Raw genomic sequence first — 21,424 nt, 5'->3', positions numbered from 1 at the left:
TTGTTACCAACCATGATCCTCAACAAAAAGCTTGGTTAGTTAGACATCAAGGTTGGCTTCACTTTGTAAGTTTGAGCTAACTTACAAAGTGAAGCCAACTTGGAACAGCAAACTTGCAGCAACAGCGCTAAAACTAGTCTAGAGAATAGGTGTTAGCAAATATTCCATTGATATATGTTTTTTTAAATGTTGTTCTTTCATCTTATATCTAAGACATATTTTCCAATCATTCATTTACATTTTAGATCATCAACCAATTTCTTTATTTAACGTTTAAACCTGCCCCCAGTTTGTGTGAAGGTGGAAAGTGGCGTTGCTCTGAAGACGTCTGCCCAAGAAAATGTCTGATTGAAGGACAATTTGTTACAACATTTGATGGCAAACAATATGGGGTCCCTGGTAAATGTGCATTCGTGGCATTACAGGTAAGTGTGTGTTCTGTTTGTGTCTATGCCTGGGTGTGTGTGTGTGTGTGTGTGTGTGTGTGTATGATGGGTGTGCTCCTGAGTATATTTCTTTGTTTTGCCTTCAGAGAGCCATCAAAGGAAAAAGAGGTAAAAGGAGAGAGAGAATAATATGGGAGCTGTTTTCTTGACCCAGCCAGGGATATAGTCCAGGTTATATAAAGTTACAGTGACAGAAAGTGATTGGAGGTAAGGTGCTACTGTTTCCATCATGGGTTATGTTTCACAATTAAAGTTTAGTTGATATGACCCATCGAACAAATTGGTCTGTGAAAGTCAGGATTTTATTATTTTACTGACTGTATTAGATAATTATTTTGTCATCATTATACACGATTAGCAGATAATGTGACTGCTGTTCAGAGTTTGAGAACAGAAACAGAAAAATCATACATACAACTGACAGAATGAGAACTTATCATTATCAGAGCAAAAATTGGAAGTGCCGGTGTGGAAAAAATTAAGATATTAGAAAATTATTTTGACACATAAGGAAAAACAAGTTGACACGGCTCAAAATTGTTAAGACTATGTACTTTTAAGGTGTGTAGCTAAAATTGGCGTGAATGTAATTTATTGGCTAAAAATTAATGTACACAAAAATCAGCTCTTTCTTTCTCTTCATGTGGATTGACTCATATCATACATGCTGTTGTGTGATTTCAGCTATGCAACCAGTAAGAAGAAGAGAATAATCAGTAAGAAGAAGAGAAATTTGCTCCTTGCTCTACTCTGCCATAAGGAAGACCACAATCAGAAAACATGATAGAGGGGACGTCTGCAGATAGGGCAGTCATCAGATGATATTTTTCTTGACCTGGTTAGAGGCATAGTGCTGGGCATATCCGTTTACTGTTCTAAGAAGAAGTGGATTAGCAGTTCATTTAATCCTCAAAAGGTAAATAATTACATTTTTTCGAAGACACGCTTTCAGGTTGGTCTAAGGGTTAGAGCTGGGTCTCCAAGGAATCAGTGTAGGTCAACGCAATATGCCCTGAAGTGATGGAAACTGTGTGGGAACTGGTGTGTGCATGCGTTGCGGCATGTGCACATGGTAATTTTTTTGTGCCGTGTATTGTCATTGCATATATAAGGCATGTAGTGAGCTGTCAGTGCACTTCCTCCTGGTTGCAATTGCAGCATGGGAGCATCAGGCGGCATGACTTTGCAGCGATGGACACCAGCTTTTTGCTTGTTACTAGCCTCAGGTATCATACTACCTTTAATTCATCATTTTTATTTACATTTTTATACATTTTAAACATTATAAAGAGAAAAACAATCACAAAAGTGCAAAGTAGATATTAGTAGAGCAGATATTAAAATATGTGAATATCTCTTCTTTGTTCTAGGTATTAAAATATAACAAAAAAGACACCATGTTAAACTATTTCTAAACAGCAAAAGATGCAATAAGAAACAAAATTAAAAAATGCCTGGCTGTCATACAAAAAGTATTTTCTGTGACTATATTACAATTAACATTGTATTTTCATCCTAGTTTTTGGGAAGGGGGGAACTGTGACAAGTGAAATTCAAAAATGTGAGTACTTAGCATTCCACTTAATTTTTATTTAGAATTTAAATGCCTTAATCCTGTGCATTATTAATTATAATAGTATTTTTACTGAATATAAATGTTTACTAAACCATAGAATATTGACTTTTGGAAATGTAGGCAGATTGAAAGAGTAGTAAAGAGTCATTTTGTCACTAAATTCTGAAATAATAATTAAATGGGTTTGGAACGAAGCTTGAGAACTGATAACAGTTTAATCTTAAACCTACCATAATAAATTGTTTGATTCATTCATGGTTTATTATTGAATACAGTAAAAGTTGTTTGGCTCAGACTTTTGTTGTATTCAGACACTTGCAGGACATTCGGCAGCGGTGTCCTCGAGCCTTTCATTGGGTCAGGTTTTTATGTGCGGTCCAATTGCCCCTTCACTCTCACACGCTTCACCCACAACCGGGTGGAATGTGACATCACCATACAACGAGGGAACAGTGGGCTGCTGGTCCAAGTGGAGATCATCATCAACAAAGTCAGCACTGTTCTTCAGAATGGAATCATCCTGGTGGAGAAGAAAAGGTATGGATCCAAATACACCCAGATACTCGTCCATTAAAAGAAAACACAGCCGTAAAGAAAGCCAAATAGTATCTTATGCCTTATATTATCACAGCATCTGAGTCAGCTGTGCTACAATTACAACAAGAGTCACTTTTATGTCATAACATAAAGTTTAAGTAGGCAACTATTTGTTTCCTAGATTACCGAAAATGACATATTATAGTATTGAAATCCTTTAAATCTGTCTCATCAACATGTAAACAATTTAAGAAGCATAAAATGAACAAAGCAGATTGTATTTTACTGTAAATTCTACCTTTAATTCAAATGCAATGGTTACCTTATTCACAGCAGAATATCATATTGTCGTGGTTCTGGGTCATTCGACCCAGCAGTTTGAGTTTATGATATTTTTCTGGTTTCTTTGTAATATTTTAGTTTTCTATCATTTAGTTTAGTCATGTTTTTTCTGCCAAGTTAATTATATTCACAGCCTGTGCTTTCTTGTCCCTGTGTCATTCCCTGTTTCTTGTTTGAGTCTGTCATGTCGTCCGTGTCGTGTTGTTGTGTCTCGTCTCTCTTTCCTGTTTTCATGTTCCCCTCCTTGTGTTTCCCCTGCCTGTGTTGTGCTTTCATGTGTGTCCTTCGCAGCCTGTCATGTCTCTCTCTCTCTCTCCCTTAATGTCTCCCTCTCGCTGTCTTTCTGTGTTTTTCTTGACTGTTTCCGCCTTCTCATCTATGTCTACTCCCGTTGTCTCCCAAGTCTGGCTTCCGTGTCAAGTTGTGTGAATTAGTCCGTGTGTCAGTGTTTCCTGTTTTACTTTGACAGTATTGTGTCCTGTGTGCAGCATGTTTAGTTTTGCTTCCTCTGTGTCATTAGGTCTATTGGTTTCCGCTGTGTGCCCATGTGTTTCGACTCTCCCTAATTACTCTTGTGTGCATTTATTGTGTCATTGTCCATTGTAAGGTCATCTGCTCGTCTCCCTGTGTTTCTGCTCTTAGGTTTTTCCTACATTCATGTGCTTTGGTCTTAGTTGAGTTTTTCTCAGTCTTGGTTTTAGTTAGTTTAGTTCTTGGCCTTTTGCCCTCTGTTTTGCATGTGTGTTAAACCCATTACCTCCCTTGAGCATCTGCGTTTGGGTGTGCTTCATTAACACGAGGTCTGTTGCTGCAGCCCTTTGACACATGTGATGGTCACGCCAAGAAATATTGTTTTTGCACTCTTATAAAGAGATAATACAATAACTATAAAGTCTACAAAAGCTTGAATTCTCATCTACGTAATGCCATAAAAGTCAGATTTGATGTCCTCAGTATGTACGTCAAATTCAAAATTTTGGTCTTAGGGAATCTGGATCACTTATGCTGACAATTCCAGCCATAGGTGCTGTGCTGGGCAGTAAGAACTTCTACTTTGTGCTCGTGTGGGTTCTTACATTTGGCTATGTAGGCTACTTAGTGTATCACATTACTTTTAATAACTGGGATTTAGTATTTGGGGCAGTCCATTTATGCATGGATCACTTTCTGTGAGTAACTCAACCCTGGCAGCTGATAGAATAGCTTCTCTAAACCTTTTGAACAACTGGAGACTTACTTTTATGTTTAGTCATTGTCACTGTTTTCAGTCCTTGTCTTTTTGTGTTAGGTTTTAATAACATGAGGGGAGTACTTCCCAGTTCTTCTACTAGTAAGACTTGGGCTTTCCATTGACCTATTTACAGTTCCACATATTTATATTGGAGGAGAGTAGTGGACATTCTTTATTAGCTAACTTGAGGTTTGCCTGCTGTGATAGAAAAATTAGAATATATAGGCAATAAGCCAAGCCGACTTTATTCATAAAGCCCTTTCATGCATAGTGGTCACTACAGGGGACAGCTATTCAAAGGCTGTTTTCTTGTATTTTTGTCAGTGTTGATGGTATACTTGCACATAAACCACTACATTGGACAATGATGTGTCACTCCATGCCATCAGTTGTCTACCTAAGTGGTTGTCTGCCTAGGTGGACATGTAAAAGAAAAAAAATGAAGTTCAAAAATCTTTTTTTCATCCCTAAAGATGAATAAAAATACGCAAGAAAAAAAAAATCCAGATTGAGGTTGTCATAGTTCATGCATGAAAGGGTTAAATGAAGTTTAAATTAAAACATATAAATAAATATAAAAACATGTCTTTTAAATTACATGAGATATTTGCTTAAAGGTTGTTCATACAAACCATAAAACCGACATAGGAAGTGTAAGTACAAATGACTGAAGTAGAAAATTTAATTAACACATGGCAAAACTTGGCAGACCTGCCAGACTATTCAGTTTCATCAGTTAATGCAGGAACAGAGAACATGGGAATGAATCGCTAAAATACCTGCAGCCTGCAAACAGATATGCATTTAGATTGCAATTTAATGATGTAAGCTTAATAAATTAATGATAAATGGCCTCCTCCACATTCATTAAAGATTGATGTTGAATTGCTCAAAAACGTATATAGCTGTGCCCATCATTGCAATTTTGATTATTTAAATAATCGTGGTAGTCCATGCTGTTTAGGAAAACAACAGGTGAAAAAACAGGAAAACAAAAGAAAAAGTTGGTTTTAATGAATTTAATAATGATCTAGTCTACATTTTACATGTGACCATGTAATCTAGCAGAAATGCTCTTTCTTTCTAAATGGGTTCCTATATTATTATAAAAGTCATTTATCATTATCATTATTATTATTATTATTACCCTTCAGCTACACTAAAATTTTCCAGAGATCTTAATCTAGTTGCCATTTGTTCTTTAATGCTCTATATTGTCAAGCCCTGTAAAGGGATTTTCCTATTTTAGTGGAGGTGATTGGATTGGATTGGATTGGATTAGAATGGAAAGTGAGATTTTTGAACAACAGATGTTGCTTTTTAGTGCACAAACGAGGAACCTAAATATTTTTCTGATAATGAAATGCGATTGATTTTTACTTTTAAGCCACCACCTCTGGCAGCTGTTTCAGTGACTGTAACCCATATGGAAAAGAAATAGAAAAAACTTGCATCAGATTTGGCTTGCTTCATATAGTGAATCATATAAGGCTTATATGATTTACTCATGAAAGTGGCCACTTTCTCATTACTTTCATATATTGTTTTAGTAAGTATCCAAAACATACAAGTTTCATTTATATAATTTTTCAAGGGATCTTATATCTGTTTTCACTCTTGTATCCTTTTATACAAGTTTCACACAAGACAGATACAAACTTTATAAGATTTATATATATCTTTTCCATATGGGAATATACAACCTCTAAACAGATGCCTCTGCATGTCTGTTTGTTGACAGTGTTTCACTTCCATATGACCACACCTATCAGCATATTTTCCAGTATGGCATCTACACTAGACTATGGAGCTCCTTGCTCCCTCTGTCTATAACCTGGCACAGTGTACCTGGAGGAATAGACACACTTTGGGTGAGAGCTCTTATATACTGCGCATTCTTACATTTTCATAAATTAGTCAAGAAAAATTCCTGAAGCTTCTGCATCATTTGCTGTTAAGGTGGAGCTAGAGCAGGAGCTGAGCACTGACATGACTGGACTGTGTGGAAAACACAAAGTAACGGGTACGATAGCTACCTCACAGTTCACATAGTACACTTGAATAATTATTACTAGTAAAAGTCTTGATGGTTACAAACTATGCATAAATAGCTCTTATTACTGTTGATGATTATATAACGTGTTTGACTGGTAAATGTTTCTTGATGTCAAGTTTTTTTATGGCGGGGGTTGTTGTTTGTGGGTATATTTTTTTAATTAGGTAATGAGCAGCAGCTAATTACAGAGAGTGTGATAGCTGACAGCACATGCCAAACTCAAGATCCTGCCTTTGTTCCTAATCCAGTAGGTTCTGGTGGTTTACATTTTTTTGTTTTCTCGCTGTCTACTTATTAAGTAGTGACTGAGTAGTGATAAAGTAAAATTATTTAGTTACAAATGTGTTTTTCATTATTGGAAGTTAATACATTTGTCAATATTATGTTTCTGCATTATCAATTTTAATCTTGTAGATGCCATACTACAGTTTGAATCTTGCATCTAGTTTGAAATGAGATGGTTCTTCTGATGATATTTTCAGACATGCAAGCTATTCTTCTCATACACCTTGGATTGTCTGCAGTCAAGTTGGCCTAAGTACTTCCAACTCTGTCAAAAGAACCTTTATAACTATGAGAAAAGCAAATACATTGGCTGTGCTTTCTTCAAAGAGATTGCGCTGCATTGCAGGAAAAACAGTACTGTCTGGGACAACTGGAGATCTCTAACCCAGTGTGGTAAGTGATCAGTTCTTACTCAAATGTATTTTTCAGACATATTGAAGAACCGCAAAGGTACTCAATGAGAGGAATAACAATAACCAATCAAAAGAAAAAAAGAAAAAATGTGAGTTGAGGTCCTATGAGGTAGCTACATTGTATTTACAAAAATAATCACAATATCAATGAACGTCGGAAACATGGAATTTCTAGGTGGCCACCACAGCAGGGTGTTTAAGTTATTTCAGTTCAACATGCAGTGTTATCTTGTCCAAGTGTCTGTGAGGTAGTGGCATTGTTTTGTAAAAAGTATCAGGTTTCTAGCAAGTAAGGAGAAGGCTATGACTTCAGCTTTATGAGTTGTTATTGATGCCTCTTTTGAAATTACAAAAAATATTGCAATGAATGGATTAGGGTCACACATATAGAAAAGAGTAAATGCAGTGCGCCCATTCTAGGGTCAGGAAGTTGTCAAGACTCGTACACTGCTGGACACAAATAAAGACGCAAGTTTCACATGATCACAAACTTCCTCACTGCTATGATGTTAATATTACAACAGTATTCGTGACATCTATCTTGTCACTGTAGCTAGTTCTTTGTTTTTGTGTCACTGGCATGATTGTGTTACAATGGCTGCTAACCTTAGCCTCCAGCTCAGACACACTAACTACCTGCATCCTTCCATTAACTTGTTTAAACCTGGCTTTAGTGCTCTGTCAGCTTGACAGATCCTTCCTGCCATTTATGTCATCAAGCTTTGTTTAAAAGACAGAGTGGCCTGCTGGACCTACATGTTAATTATAAATTCCAGTGTAGGAATGTTCAGTTTCGGTCAAAATGTGTCTTTTCTATGTTTATTTCTTTTAACAAGGACTTGACTTTAGAGATCATTTGATTACTTTAGTCACTTAATGCTGTTGTCCTTTCTTTAATGGGTGAATGAAGCTTATCCAGCTTGTCCTGGAGACCTCATTTATCAGGAACAGGATATTGCCTTTGTTCCTAGCTGCTCCAAACCAAACCCCCAATTTTCCAGTCAGGATATTACCAGCTCCTGTGTCTGCCCAAAGGGTGAGCACTGCCAGATTTCAACAGACATTTGGGGTTATAATGCATTTATATTTGGGTTGTTTTTTCTTTACTATGGGTTAAGACTTAACTGAAAATATGTCTAGGAGAAGTGCTTAATGATCAATCAGATGGATTCCACTGCATAAATCTGACCAGCTGCCCATGTGTGTTCACTGGGAGGACCTATTCAACTGGAGATATACATAACACCAAGTGTCAGTCATGGTGAGTGGCCAGAAAGAAAGGTTTTATCTTTATGACATATTTGATGGATCCTGCCTATCCATTTGGTTCACAGAACAATATGTTTTATCTATCTTAAATCTGTCCTCAGTTTATGTGAGGGTGGGAAGTGGCGTTGCTCCAAAAACCTGTGTCCAACAAAATGTATAATTGAAGGGCAGTTTGTGACAACATTTGATGGCAAGCAATACACTGTCCCGGGTAAATGTGCATATGCAGCATTACAGGTAATTTAACCTCCTCACCTGTCTTGTAGCCTGAACATATGTGCTCATTTTGTTGTTTCTACTAACTCCTGCTGAATTTATTTATGACTTTGTGCAGGGCCTTAACTGGATGGTGATAATTCAGTATTCTGAAAAGGATGCGTCATTGAAAAAAGTTGTGCTCCAGCACTTCCAGGTCCAGTCAGTCTTGAACATTGACTTCAAAACTATCTAAATGATAAACAAGGGGAGGAAACTTACCTGAATGTACCCTTCTTGTTTGCAGGAAGTTTATACATTTACAAACAACATGGTTACATTTGGAGACCAAGAGATTACTGAATTTCATAAGTCTGGTAAGTAGAAGAAGTTGGTTGCCTTTGTTACCTGTTGAAGTTCAGTGATTGGCTGGCATCAGCATGCTCTCGGCTTTATTTTACTTGATTCTGGGTTCTTGCTTAGCTTTCTGTACAGATGATTTCAGAGAGCTGATGTTGTGTTACTGCAGCAGCTTAACACATTTGTTTCTGTCCACCGCCGTTTGAATTTCACTCTTGACAATCCCATCTCACTCATGTATTTTTTTTGTGCAATAAATGTAAGAGTAATGTCCACATCTTCTCTCCTGAAAAGCTCTATAACACCATTTTCCTTCACCCAGCACACAAACTCAGATCTGCTGATTGTAGCACAGGTGTGCAGGAAGAAAAAAGTTTGTTTTTTTCCCCCTTTCTAATGAGCCAGTTAGAATCTTTGTAGATGGTTGTGACTCTGTTACTCAGTAATTTTTCGAGCTTTCTAGTTTTCTAACAACATAATTGTAGCTATTGTGTAGTTACTGAAATTGAACATAGCGTGCTACTGAACAGTAGCGTGCTACGTTGCTGCATTTCTGAAAACTGTAATGTGATTCCATTTGTATGTCTTGATGCATGCTCAATCATCCAAGTACATAAATCCCCAAATCTTGATTCTGTTCATCTGGATGTAGCATTTTCAGAGGGAGAAACATTTCGTCACTCATCCAAGTGACTTCTTCAGTCTCAGCTGACTGCAGGTTTCCCCAATCTTATAAACAGTACATTTACATAAAGACTGAAACTAGCACCAATGAAGGAACAATGGGCTGGGAGGTCAGTTCCTTGATCATTAATATTCAAATTCTCATGACCACTGATCAATGGCCATGAGTAGCATTCACGGAGATTTGGGGAGTGGCTGCAATCACAGCATTGTAAGATGGTGAAAGATGCACCCTTAGGCCTCCTCGATTCAGAGATGGTCTTTCCCTTTTCACGTAAATGGCCTCCTTGACTCCGCACTCAAACCAGCGTCCCTGCCTGTCCAGGTTGTGTACATCCTCAAGTGACGAAACATTTCTCCCACTGGAAACCCTACGTCCAGATGAACAGAATCAACCTTTTGGGATTCCAGTTGTATGTTAGTTCGGATTGCATACAGCCAGCACTGCTTGCAATGCATTGACACATTTACCAGCACTCTTACCTGTTACCCTTTAGATGACGCCCATGTTTTCTGGCAGTCCTCCATGTATGTTCAAGTCAAGACATCCTCTGACATTAAGCTCCAAATCCAGATGTCTCCTGAAATTCAGCTTTACATCTCTGCTCCTGCAAATCACATGATTACAGGTAGGAAACACACCAGTGAAAATTTTAGAAATTTCTGGAATGATCCAGTTTGATCAGTCAGTCTGGCCTTCGGGTCTTTGTGGCAACAGTAACGGTGACAGCACAGACGACTTCAGCAGTAGCGGTGGGATCATCGAGAACTCAGCTGAGCCTTTTGCGTTGTCGTGGAGTCTGGGAACTTGTGCAGGGAACATACCCAACACATGCATCAACACTCACAATGGTACTGATGAAAGACACAAAATGATCTAAAGCTAAATGACCATGATGATGAAGATGATGATGAGAAAGATAGTATTCATTTTTATTTTGAGCAATACACTGCATAGATTTATATAACAACGTGTTTTCTTTTTATATAAGTTGTATGTAAAAGTATAAAATACTTTATGAAGAACTTTTTTGAATTTTTTTTCTAGAAATATTTGCTGATGAAAAGTGCTCTATATTGAACAAGCCAACTGCGACATTTTCTAAGTGCCATGGCCATTTGCCACCTGATCAATATCACGCGGTAAGGCTTTCAGGCACAAACCAAACCCTTAATAAATTCTGACTTTTCAGGAGTTCACTGATGTTGAAATATCCATCTTAAGATCAAACGGATATAACTTTTGTTCACAGGCTTGTATCCAAAGAACCTGTAACTGTGGCAGCAATATAGAGACGTGCTTGTGCGTTGCTCTAGACAACTATGCCAAAGCTTGTGCCAGTCTTGGAGTTTTAGTTGGTGACTGGAGGAAAGCTACCAACTGTAGTGAGTTCACCTTCTATAAATATACCACTGAGGAATTATTTACCTTTTCCCATTTTGTTTATAGTTCTCTGAAAAGAGACATTAAAGAATTATTGAAAATAATTAAAAATCATTACAAAACTAAAAACAAAACTTGTTTGTAAGGATTGAATCATTTGCTCAAATATATGATTTTCCACTATTGTTATAATAACATTTTAGACCTCACGTGTTTTCAGCAGTAAATGTAAAGTGGAAGCTTATATAAATGATCATTTCCCAAATTAAAATGTCTACAAATATTAAAATCTGAAGAAGAAATAGTAAAAATATTGGTTTTCATTCTGTGTCACAGCTCTCAGTTGTCCAAAAAACCAAGAGTTCTTCTACGACATTCGGGCTTGCAATCGTACATGCCGCTCCCTCTCTGGAACTGATCCTTTCTGCAGCTTGAACGATGGTCCCGTGGAGGGCTGTGGCTGCCCAGAAGGAACATACCTGAATCTAGAAAACACCTGCACTCTAAAAGCAGACTGTGTGTGCCATCACCATGGCGGCATAACGCTACCAGGTCCCACTGTCATTGAAGGACGAGAGTGGTGAGTGGATTATTTAGACCATTTAAAATGTACCAATATAGTTTATAAAAATGTTGGTTTACTTAATTTTTTTATTGCAGCCTCTGTGAGAATGGCCAGCTGACGTGTTCTAAGGATTGCGGTAAGTTCATAATTTTCTATTGTCAATTTCAAAAATAATAATTCAGTCTTTACCCACTTTTACAACCTAATTCATTAATTTTAGTTCAACTATTTTCCACTTCTGTTGAGTATATCCTCTTTTATTACAACACACACAGACTGTATCTGCCATTGTAGTATAAACATATAGCACCACACAATATATCAACCAAATGACTGTGATTTAAACACATTTAGAAAAGTATTAACAAAATAGAACAACACATCTAGTAAGTATATAATTAGAATATTGTTAAAATAAAACATAACATTATGGTTTATTTTCCTCAATAATTTTATCAGGCTGCAAAAATGGTACAGTTTGTGTGCACTGTTCAGAGAATTTGGTTAACACTGCTCAGAAAACGTGCGACAGTCTCAACAAACCACTGGTAAGTTATTTCCGAGTCTTTGAATTGTAGATGTAATGCAAAACAGGTTTGGTTGGTTGTACCATTACAGTTTTGATAAGCTCTGTTTTGCTTCATTTGCAGGGTGCCAACATGACATGTAAGAGTGGCTGTTACTGCCCAGATGATAAATATGAAGATCACCATGGAAACTGTGTTTCTAGGGACAATTGCACCTGCGTGTACAGTGGTAAAGTCTTCAGTGCAGGACAGCATGTCAGAACCAGCTGTAAAAAATGGTAACACTTTTATAAGAGCCACTTTGATGGTTCACGCAGTTTTTATTGACCCATAAACTGTCATAGTGTCATGACTGTCTTTCAGTGTCTGTGGTCAGGGTCAGTGGGACTGCAAAGATGAACCATGTCAAGGAACATGCCAAGTTTATGGAAACGGACATTATCAGACCTTTGACTCTAAATGGTATCGATTTAGTGGACACTGCCAGTACACGCTAGTAGAGGTGAGACCAAACAAACAAAAAAAATCAACATTGATAAGACACAATGTACAAAACATGAATAGATATCACACGTGGAAACACAATTGTAGAGTCAGTATATATGTCAGCTAAAGTCTTGTACTACATACCAAACAACATACGAAGCAACTGTACAAAAAACCTTTGCATAGTGATCAATTCAATTCAATGCAATTCAATTTTATTTATATAGCGCCAAATCACAACAAAAGTTGCCTCAAGGCGCTTTACCAGTAGATACAGAGAAAAACTCAACAATCATATGACCCCCTATGAGCAAGCACTTTGGCGACAGTGGGAAGGAAAAACTCCCTTTTAACAGGAAGAAACCTCCAGCAGAACCAGGCTCAGGGAGGGGCGGGGCCTTCTGCTGCGATGGGGTGAGAGAAGGAAGACAGGATAAAAGACATGCTGTGGAAGAGAGACAGAGGTTAATAACACATATGATTCAATGCAGAGAGGTCTATTAACACATAGTGAGTGAGAAAGGTGACTGGAAAAGAAAAATTGAATGCATCATGGGAATCCCCGGCAGCCTATGTCTATTGCAACATAACTAAGGGAGGATCCAGGGTCACCTGGTCCAGCCCTAACTATATGCTTTAGCAAAAAGGAAAGTTTTAAGCCTAATCTTGAAAGTAGAGATAGTGTCTGTCTCTCGAATCCAAACTGGAAGCTGGTTCCACAGAAGAGGGGCCTGAAAACTGAAGGCTCTGCCTCCCATTCTACTTTTAAATACTCTAGGAACAACAAGTAGTTCTGCAGAGCGAGAGCGAAGTGCTCTAATAGGGTGATATGGTACTACAAGGTCATTAAGATAAGATGGGGCCTGATTATTTAAGACCTTGTATGTGAGGAGCAGGATTTTTAAATTCAATTCTGGATTTAACAGGAAGCCAATGAAGGGAAGCCAAAACAGGAGAAATCTGCTCTCTCTTTCTAGTCCCTGTCAGGACTCTTGCTGCAGCATTTTGGATTAACTGAAGGCTTTTCAGCGAGTTTTTTGGACATCCTGATAATAATGAATTGCAGTAGTCCAGCCTGGAAGTAATAAATGTATGAACTAGTTTTTCAGCGTCACTCTGAGACAGGATATTTCTAATTTTAGAGATGTTGCGCAAATGGAAGAAAGCAGTCTTACATATTTGTTTAATATGAACATCAAAGGACATGTCCTGGTCAAAAATCACACCAAGGTTCCTCACAGCTTTACTGGAGGCTAAGGTAATGCCATCCAGAGTAAGAATCTGGTTAGATACCATATTTCTAAGATTTTCAGGGCCGAGTACAATAACCTCAGTTTGATCTGAATTAAGAAGCAGAAAGTTAGCGGCCATCCAGGTCTTTATGTCTTTAAGACATTCCTGCGGTTTAACTAATTGGTGTTGTTATCTGGCTTCATGAACAGATAGAGCTGGGTGTCATCAGCATAGCAGTGAAAATGTATGCTATGTCTTCTAATGATGCTGCCTAGGGGAAGCATGTATAATGTAAACAGAATTGGTCCTAGCACCGAACCTTGTGGAACACCATAATTGACCTTAGTGTGTGAAGACGACTCTCCATTTACATGCACAAATTGGAGTCTATTAGATAGATATGATAAAAACCACTGCAGTACAGTACCTGTAATACCTACAGTGTGCTCTAATCGCTCTAATAGGATATTATGGTCAACAGTATCGAACGCTGCACTGAGGTCTAGCAGCACAAGCACAGAGATGAGTCCACTGTCAGAGGCCATAAGACGATCATTTGTAACCTTCACTAAAGCTGTTTCTGTGCTGTGATGAGCTCTGAAACCTGACTGAAACTCTTCAAATAAGCCATTCCTCTGCAGATGATCAGTTAGCTGTTTGACAACTACTCTTTCAAGGATTTTTGATATGAAAGAAAGGTTGGAGATTGGCCTATAACTAGCTTAATAACTACTACTTTTTTGTTCTTTTTTTTAAAAATATCTCTGTATGTGAACATTTTGACAAGCTAGCACCAAGTTCAAGTGTGTAATTTGAAATTGGTTTTTAGTTTTAGTTTTCACATATAAACACAAAGAAAATAAAAATGTTCCCCAAAGACATAGAAAACTGCAATTTATTGGTAAAAATGTCTATGAACCCTCTTAACTAATAATGTCACGTTTACATTTTTTATTTTTTTATTTATAGTATGTTTATAGTAATACATGCTTTGTAATAATAATGATAATAATAATTATAATAATTAGAACCTTTTTAATTAAGCATACATATATGTTTGTGTCCTGTTGACAGTACTATAAATAGTACTATTTAGTATATAAGTACTTTTACTCCAACGTTTTTGTTGACTTTAGGATTACTGTGGAAACACAAATGGCACATTTTCTGTCAGAGCGGAAAGTATACCCTGCTGTGATGAGGCACTCACCTGCTCTCGATCCATTGTCTTGGACCTTCAGGTTTGTGACTCCATCTACACTCAAAAACTTGAAATTGGGTGGTTGCTACATGCAAAAGATCCAAACTTGTAATTTGAACTAAATAATTCCATGTTTCTATGGTGAACGTAATTAAATCATGTAGCATCTGCATGAAATTCAGCAACTTAATTTGTTCTTGTTGAGATGATATGATACAATCTAGTAAGAGTGGCTGGATCCAGGCAACTAACCAATATTTTCTGTAAATTTACAGAATTTACAGAAAATATTAAATTTTTGTGATTTATATCGTTGTCAGGATGATAAATGTCTTATATCGGGATATGAGATTTTTGTCATATTGCACAGCCCTAGACTTTACCATGTCTTTCATTCACTTAAATCGCTCATGTGTAATGAAATGCTAAGGCAACAATTTTTTTTATCAGTGTGAGTTCAGTGAACCATAATATGTGAAATGTAAATGAAGTTTTTTATTAGGCTTTTACTTCTGTGAAGTCTGCTGTCTGTATTGCATGCACAGGCCATGTAGTGACAAAAAATTAGGAGGCAGACAGACATCAACATGGGCGTTGGCACTCACAGTGTGAGGATGAAATTTACAACACTCAGACCTCTGAAGACCACAGTAGAAAGTATCAGCAAGACCTTGAGAAGTATACTGGTGGATCTAACTGCTCTTTTTTAACCCATTAGGGAAAAGTCATCCTGACATTGAGTGACATGAAGGTGACCAAACAGCTACAACAAGACTCTACAATGCAGGAAAATTCTCTTTACAGTATTGACACTGTGGGACTTTATATCATATTGTCAGTGCCGAGCAGCGGGATAACTCTCATTTGGGACAAACACACACGGCTCACCATAAAGCTGCATGAAAACTGGAGGGTGAGGAATGGGAATATTAAGAGTGATCAGAATTAGAATAACTTTATGTAACTGTAAGCAAAGGAAACTATGAAATTAGGAATGCAGTTCCAATATGGTGTTTAAATTAAACATAAAACCACAGGACAATACAAATAAAAACTGATATATAAGCTATAAATAGCCTTGATTAAGTTATAAACGAGCTAGTTATAAACTAAATGCATGTGCAATAATATGTTTTCAATAATCTTGCTTGTAGTACAAAGTTTGCGGCCTGTGTGGAAATTTTGACTCCAATGAAATGAATGACCTGCAGATAAGTGGCTCCGCTGGTAAATCAGTTTATTCTTTTTTTCTAATCCAATAATACTCTAGTCATGCAACAATTTTTATAAATGTATGATTGTTAAAGGAGACACTTTCAAAGACTGTCACTTGAAAGTATGCACTTTTCAGAATTTGAAAAGTGATTTACAACTTCATTTACACTTTATTTGTCAAGGACCACGTACAAACAAAAGAAAACATTAATCACCTAACAGGTTGTACCAGATTTAGCAACTAGCTAGTTTCCATGTGCGGTCCCTGGGCAGGTCTAATAGATAGAAATACATTAAAACTCATCTTCAGAAAGCAAGTTGTACTAATAGAAAAATTAGTAAAAAAATCTATGCAATAATCCATGCGGCCTGCGCAAAACCACATAGATTTTAGTGAAAAATGCAGATTTTTTGCATAATCTATCATATAAAATGTAATCAAATGAAAAAGTCTATTTTTAAAACTAGTTGTATTGGTTTTAATCTTTAAACTTTATGCATCAAGCAGAAAATGTTATTATATGCAACATTCTCTGACTGGAAGAAATTTGTTTAACATATAAACCTATTTTCTGCACATTCCAACATATAAAATAAAACAGTTTTTTGCATTTACAAATTTCTCTTTCAAATAGATGCAAGTAAAACACAGCGGAAAATAAATAAAATCAAAGACTCAGCAGTCATGTTCTTCTATTTTCACCTGTTTAGCAGGAGTTGGGCATGCGGAGTTTCTCTGTGAATTTCCCATACTCTCTCCCGCACTCGTTATATTATCCATTTTTTATCTGCATTCAGCTGTTGCCACAAATGTAGCACTTCCTAATGTCATTGTCATGAGACACTCTCGCAAATGAAATCACGGTTTAGTAACGCAGCATGCTTACGGGAAAGTTACAGTAATCTAATTACCTTTTTTGCAATAGTAATCCCTTAATTTACTCGTTACTTGAAAAAGTAATCAGATTACAGTTAATCTCTTGTAGTAACACTCGCTTGAAACCAACAGCACATGTAGATAAATGAGCTATAAGTTAAGTTATATGTGAAAATATAATTGCATTTAAGAATACACTTGCTGTCCGTCTTGGAAGTGAATCGCGAATTTATTGCAAATCAATGATCCCTTATTGTCACAACTGAACTTTTTCATCCAAATGTAACCATATACCAATGACAGCATTTGAAAATGTCAAAATAAAAACTCTGGTTTGCATGTTCTCAAATTCCTAGGTTGACCCAAATCCTTACTACCAGGCCTGCCTTCTTGAGTCGTGCTCCTGTGAGTTTGAAGGGAAGTTCCTGGGGTTTTGCACAGCAGTGGCAGTTTATGCAGAGGCCTGCAATGATCAAGATGTCTGCATTAATTGGAGGACACCTGATTTGTGTCGTAAGTTACGTAAAACATAAATTTTATAGAAACCATAAAGCTGCATTTGTTTTGGTAGTTGAAAAGGAGGTAGCTGTAATGCAACACAAATTTATTGGTAAAAGCTGAATTATATGTCCAAATTACAGATAATTTAGATGTAAAACTCATTATTTACCATTTTACATTTTTTTAAATAATTATCCGATTTTAGTATTTCAGCATTTTCTATGCTATTTTATTAAAATCAAAATTTTTGAAGATATGCAATATATTCAATAAATAATATTTATTATTATTGAAACATTATAAAAACAAACTATTTTCAGACTGCAATAATTTAATCTGTGGTATTTGAATTTTTAGCAATTTACTGTGACTACTACAACAAGCCTGGTCAAACCATTTGGCATTATGAAGCCTGTAGTAGGATCCAAACCTGTGGCAAAGAACACTATTTCACTAACAAGCTAGAAGGTAACCAAACCTTGATTAACATACTGTTCCAAAAGATGTGTTTTTTGAAAATATTGGTAATTTTTCATCATACTTAAAATGTGTTGAGTGTTTCTTTTTATTACTTCCTTGCTTTTACAAATGCTTAAACACTGAGAACATTAAATGACAAACTACATTTCTTCTTGGAAAAGGCTGTTATCCCAAATGTCCAAAGGAGACACCATACTATGATGAAAATACAGAAGAATGCACAACACTGAGGAATTGCTCTTGCTATTTCAATGACACTATGGTTCAACCTGGAGAAATAGTCATGATAAACTCTTTTGAGTGGTAAGTTGAGTTTTCTTCTTCTGCTTTTTCTACTTTGGCTGCTCCCTTTCTGGGTCATCACATCATCATCTGTCCACACCAGCCCTCTACATCTTCTCCTTCACAACACTTGCACATTACATTACTACTAATACTGACAAGTGGATGTTTTGCACTTTGTATTTCAGCCCCTGTGAAAATGGAACACTTACTTGTCGTAAGTATTCATTTAATACTGCATTTCCACTAAATATGTGGTAAATTGCATGAACATTGAATGAATCTAGAATTTTATTGGAGTGTTATCTAATGAATATCATCATAGGTAGCTATAAATGTAAATGAAATCTGAAAAAACAATATAAAGTATTTTATTCAAAAAATGCAAAGGTAAAGGAATAATGTTACAATACTGTTTTATTACAGGTACCTCTAAAATGTCTGTTCAAAATAACTTCACTTATCAATGTATCTACTCCAACAGGGTATCCAGCACCTGTACCCATATCTATATCTGCCAACTTGAGAACAAGTACTCCCAAAACTGTTTCAACTACCAGTGATACAACTGTAGTTGTTACTTCTACTACCCTGAGGACAATCAGTGTAGATATCTCAGCTACCAGTGAAATGTGGTCAACAATGCTCAACACCACTTCTGCACCACCAACACCAGCTACTTCAGCTTTGACTGAAACATGGTCAAAAGTGGACACAAACAAGTCAATAATAACACCTACAGTGCCCCCAACTACCACTCAAACATGGTCAAAAACACCCCACACACTTCGTACAACTGCTTCAGAAACAAGTGTAATATTGACAATGATGCCCACCACTAACACCTCTTCAATAACCAGGGCGAGTACTTCAGCTGCAACTGAAACATGGTCAAAAATATTCACAACCATCTGTATGCCCAAAAGTACAGCTGTTTCAACTTCGACTGAAACATGGACAGGAAAAACAACTCCTACCTCTTTACCAACCACTTTAGCTACTACTGAAACAGACTCTCATTCAGAGACTCCTGCAATAAACTTTAAACACACCTCTACAGCTAAAACTACAATTGAGAAATTTTCAAGAATACCAGTTCCTACCTCTACATCAACAACTGCAGCATATTCATCTACAACTGAAGCATGGTCAGCAATACCAAGTACTTCCTTATTACGAACAAATACAGCTATTTTAACTACTTCTAAAACTAAGTCAACAAAAACAACTTCTGCCTCTACATCAATCACAACAAATGCTTCAGTTACAAATGAAACATTTTCAGCCCATCCTAGTACAACCATTACCCACATCCCTCCAGCTATTTTAGCCACCAATAATATAATTACAGGTATTGATATAACTGAAAATAGGTCAAAAAAACCTACTAGCGCCTCTACACCAACAAAAACCACTGTAATTGAAAGAATGCCCATCACCTTCTTCACACCAGTGACAGAAAATGCTTCCATTACAAATGAAAGAAAGTCAGAAAAATCCACTGCCATTCCCACATCAAACACTACAATTTCCTCAGTTTCCCCTGGAACACTGTCAACAACACTCGCTACCACCTCTACACCAACAACTGGAGAAATGTCAAATATCACTGAAACCTGGTCAACAAAACCAAACACAAACTCCACGTCAGCATCTACAGATTCTTCATTTATGACTGAAGCCTATGCATCCATGCCCACAACTACTTTCATATTGACGACTCCTGCTTCTTCAAGTACTGACAATGTTGTGGAAACTATATCCACTACCCTCTCTGCAGCAGTAACTATAGCTACCTCAGCTATCACTGAACAATCATCAACATCTACAACTTCCTCCTTACTGACACCTACAGCTACTTCAGCTACTACTAAAACATGGTCACTAAACCCAAACACCACCTCTAAGACAGCCCATACAAGTACTTCATCTACTACTGAAAAATGGTCAACAATACCTATCAGTACCTCTGCACCAATGACAACAACTATGACTGAAACAGTGCTGACCACCACTTTCACACCAACCCAAAAAACTGCTTCAGGTAACACTGAAACACAGTCAATAAAGACCACTACCACCCCCGCATCAAACACTACAATTACCTCACTTTCCAGTAGAACACTGTCAACAACACTCACTACTACCTCTGCACCAACAACTGGAGAAATGTCAAGTATCACTGAAACCTGGTCAACTAAACCAATCACCAACTCTACATCAGATTCTACAGATTCTTCATTCATGACTGGAGCCTATTCATCAATGCCCACAACTACGATCATAATGACGACTCCTGCTTCTTCAAGTACTGACAAAAATTTGGAAGCACTATCCACTACCCTCTCTGCAGCAGTAACTATGGCTACCTCAGCTATCACTGAACAATCATCAACATCTACAACTTCCTCCTTACTGACACCTACAGCTACTTCAGCTACTACTAAAACATGGCCACTAAACCCAAACACCACCTCTAAGACAACCCGTACAAGTACTTCATCTACTACTGAAAAATGGTCAACAGTACCTACCAGTACCTCTACAACAATGACAACAACTATGACTGAAACAGTGCTGACCACCACTTTCACACCAACCCAAAAAACTGCTTCAGGTAACACTGAAACACAGTCAATAAAGACCACTACCACCCCCGCATCAAACACTACAATTACCTCACTTTCCAGTAGAACACTGTCAACAACACTCGCTACTACCTCTGCACCAAAAACTGGGGAAATGTCAAGTATCACTGAAACCTGGTCAAAAAAACCAATCACCAACTCTACATCAGAATCTACAGATTCTTCATTTATGACTGGAGCCTATTCATCAATACCCACAACTACAATCATAATGACGACTCCTGCTTCTTCAAGTACTGCCAATGTTGTGGAAACTATATCCACTACCCTCTCTGCAGCAGTAACTACGGCTACCTCAGCTATCACTGAACAATCATCAACATCTACCACTACCTCCTTACTGACACCTACAGCTACTTCAGCTACTACTAAAACATGGCCACTAAACCCAAACACCACCTTAGTTTCCAGTGGAATACTGTCAACAACACTTGTTACCACCTCTATACCAACAACTGGAGAAATGTCAAGTATCACTGAAACCCGGTCAACAAAACCAAATACCAAATCTACTTCCGCATCTACAGATTCTTCATTTAAGACTGACGCCTATGCATCAATACCCACAACTACTTTCCCACAACTACTGATGACTCCTGCTTCTTCAAGTACTGACAAAAGTGTGGAAACT

General features: G+C 37.2%; 1 protein-coding gene across 1 annotated transcript in view; it reads left to right on the top strand.

Moving 5' to 3' along the window:
• Positions 1-21,424, top strand: part of LOC146369069 (mucin-6-like) — a 41,851-nt gene that overhangs the window by 13,398 nt on the left and 7,029 nt on the right. The window contains 7 exon segments of the mRNA XM_084910640.1: positions 17,239-17,395; positions 17,741-17,851; positions 18,025-18,166; positions 18,334-18,362; positions 20,001-20,364; positions 20,566-20,937; positions 21,139-21,263. Of these exon segments, the coding sequence (XP_084766766.1) occupies positions 17,239-17,395; positions 17,741-17,851; positions 18,025-18,166; positions 18,334-18,362; positions 20,001-20,364; positions 20,566-20,937; positions 21,139-21,263 (1,300 nt within the window).

This window comes from Perissodus microlepis, chromosome 17 (genome assembly GCF_051167445.1).
Source record: "Perissodus microlepis isolate ML-2025 ecotype Zambia chromosome 17, ASM5116744v1, whole genome shotgun sequence".
Classification (NCBI taxonomy): domain Eukaryota; kingdom Metazoa; phylum Chordata; class Actinopteri; order Cichliformes; family Cichlidae; genus Perissodus; species Perissodus microlepis.
Note: the sequence above shows the minus strand (reverse complement) of the source record. Positions and strands in the feature narration are given on the sequence as shown.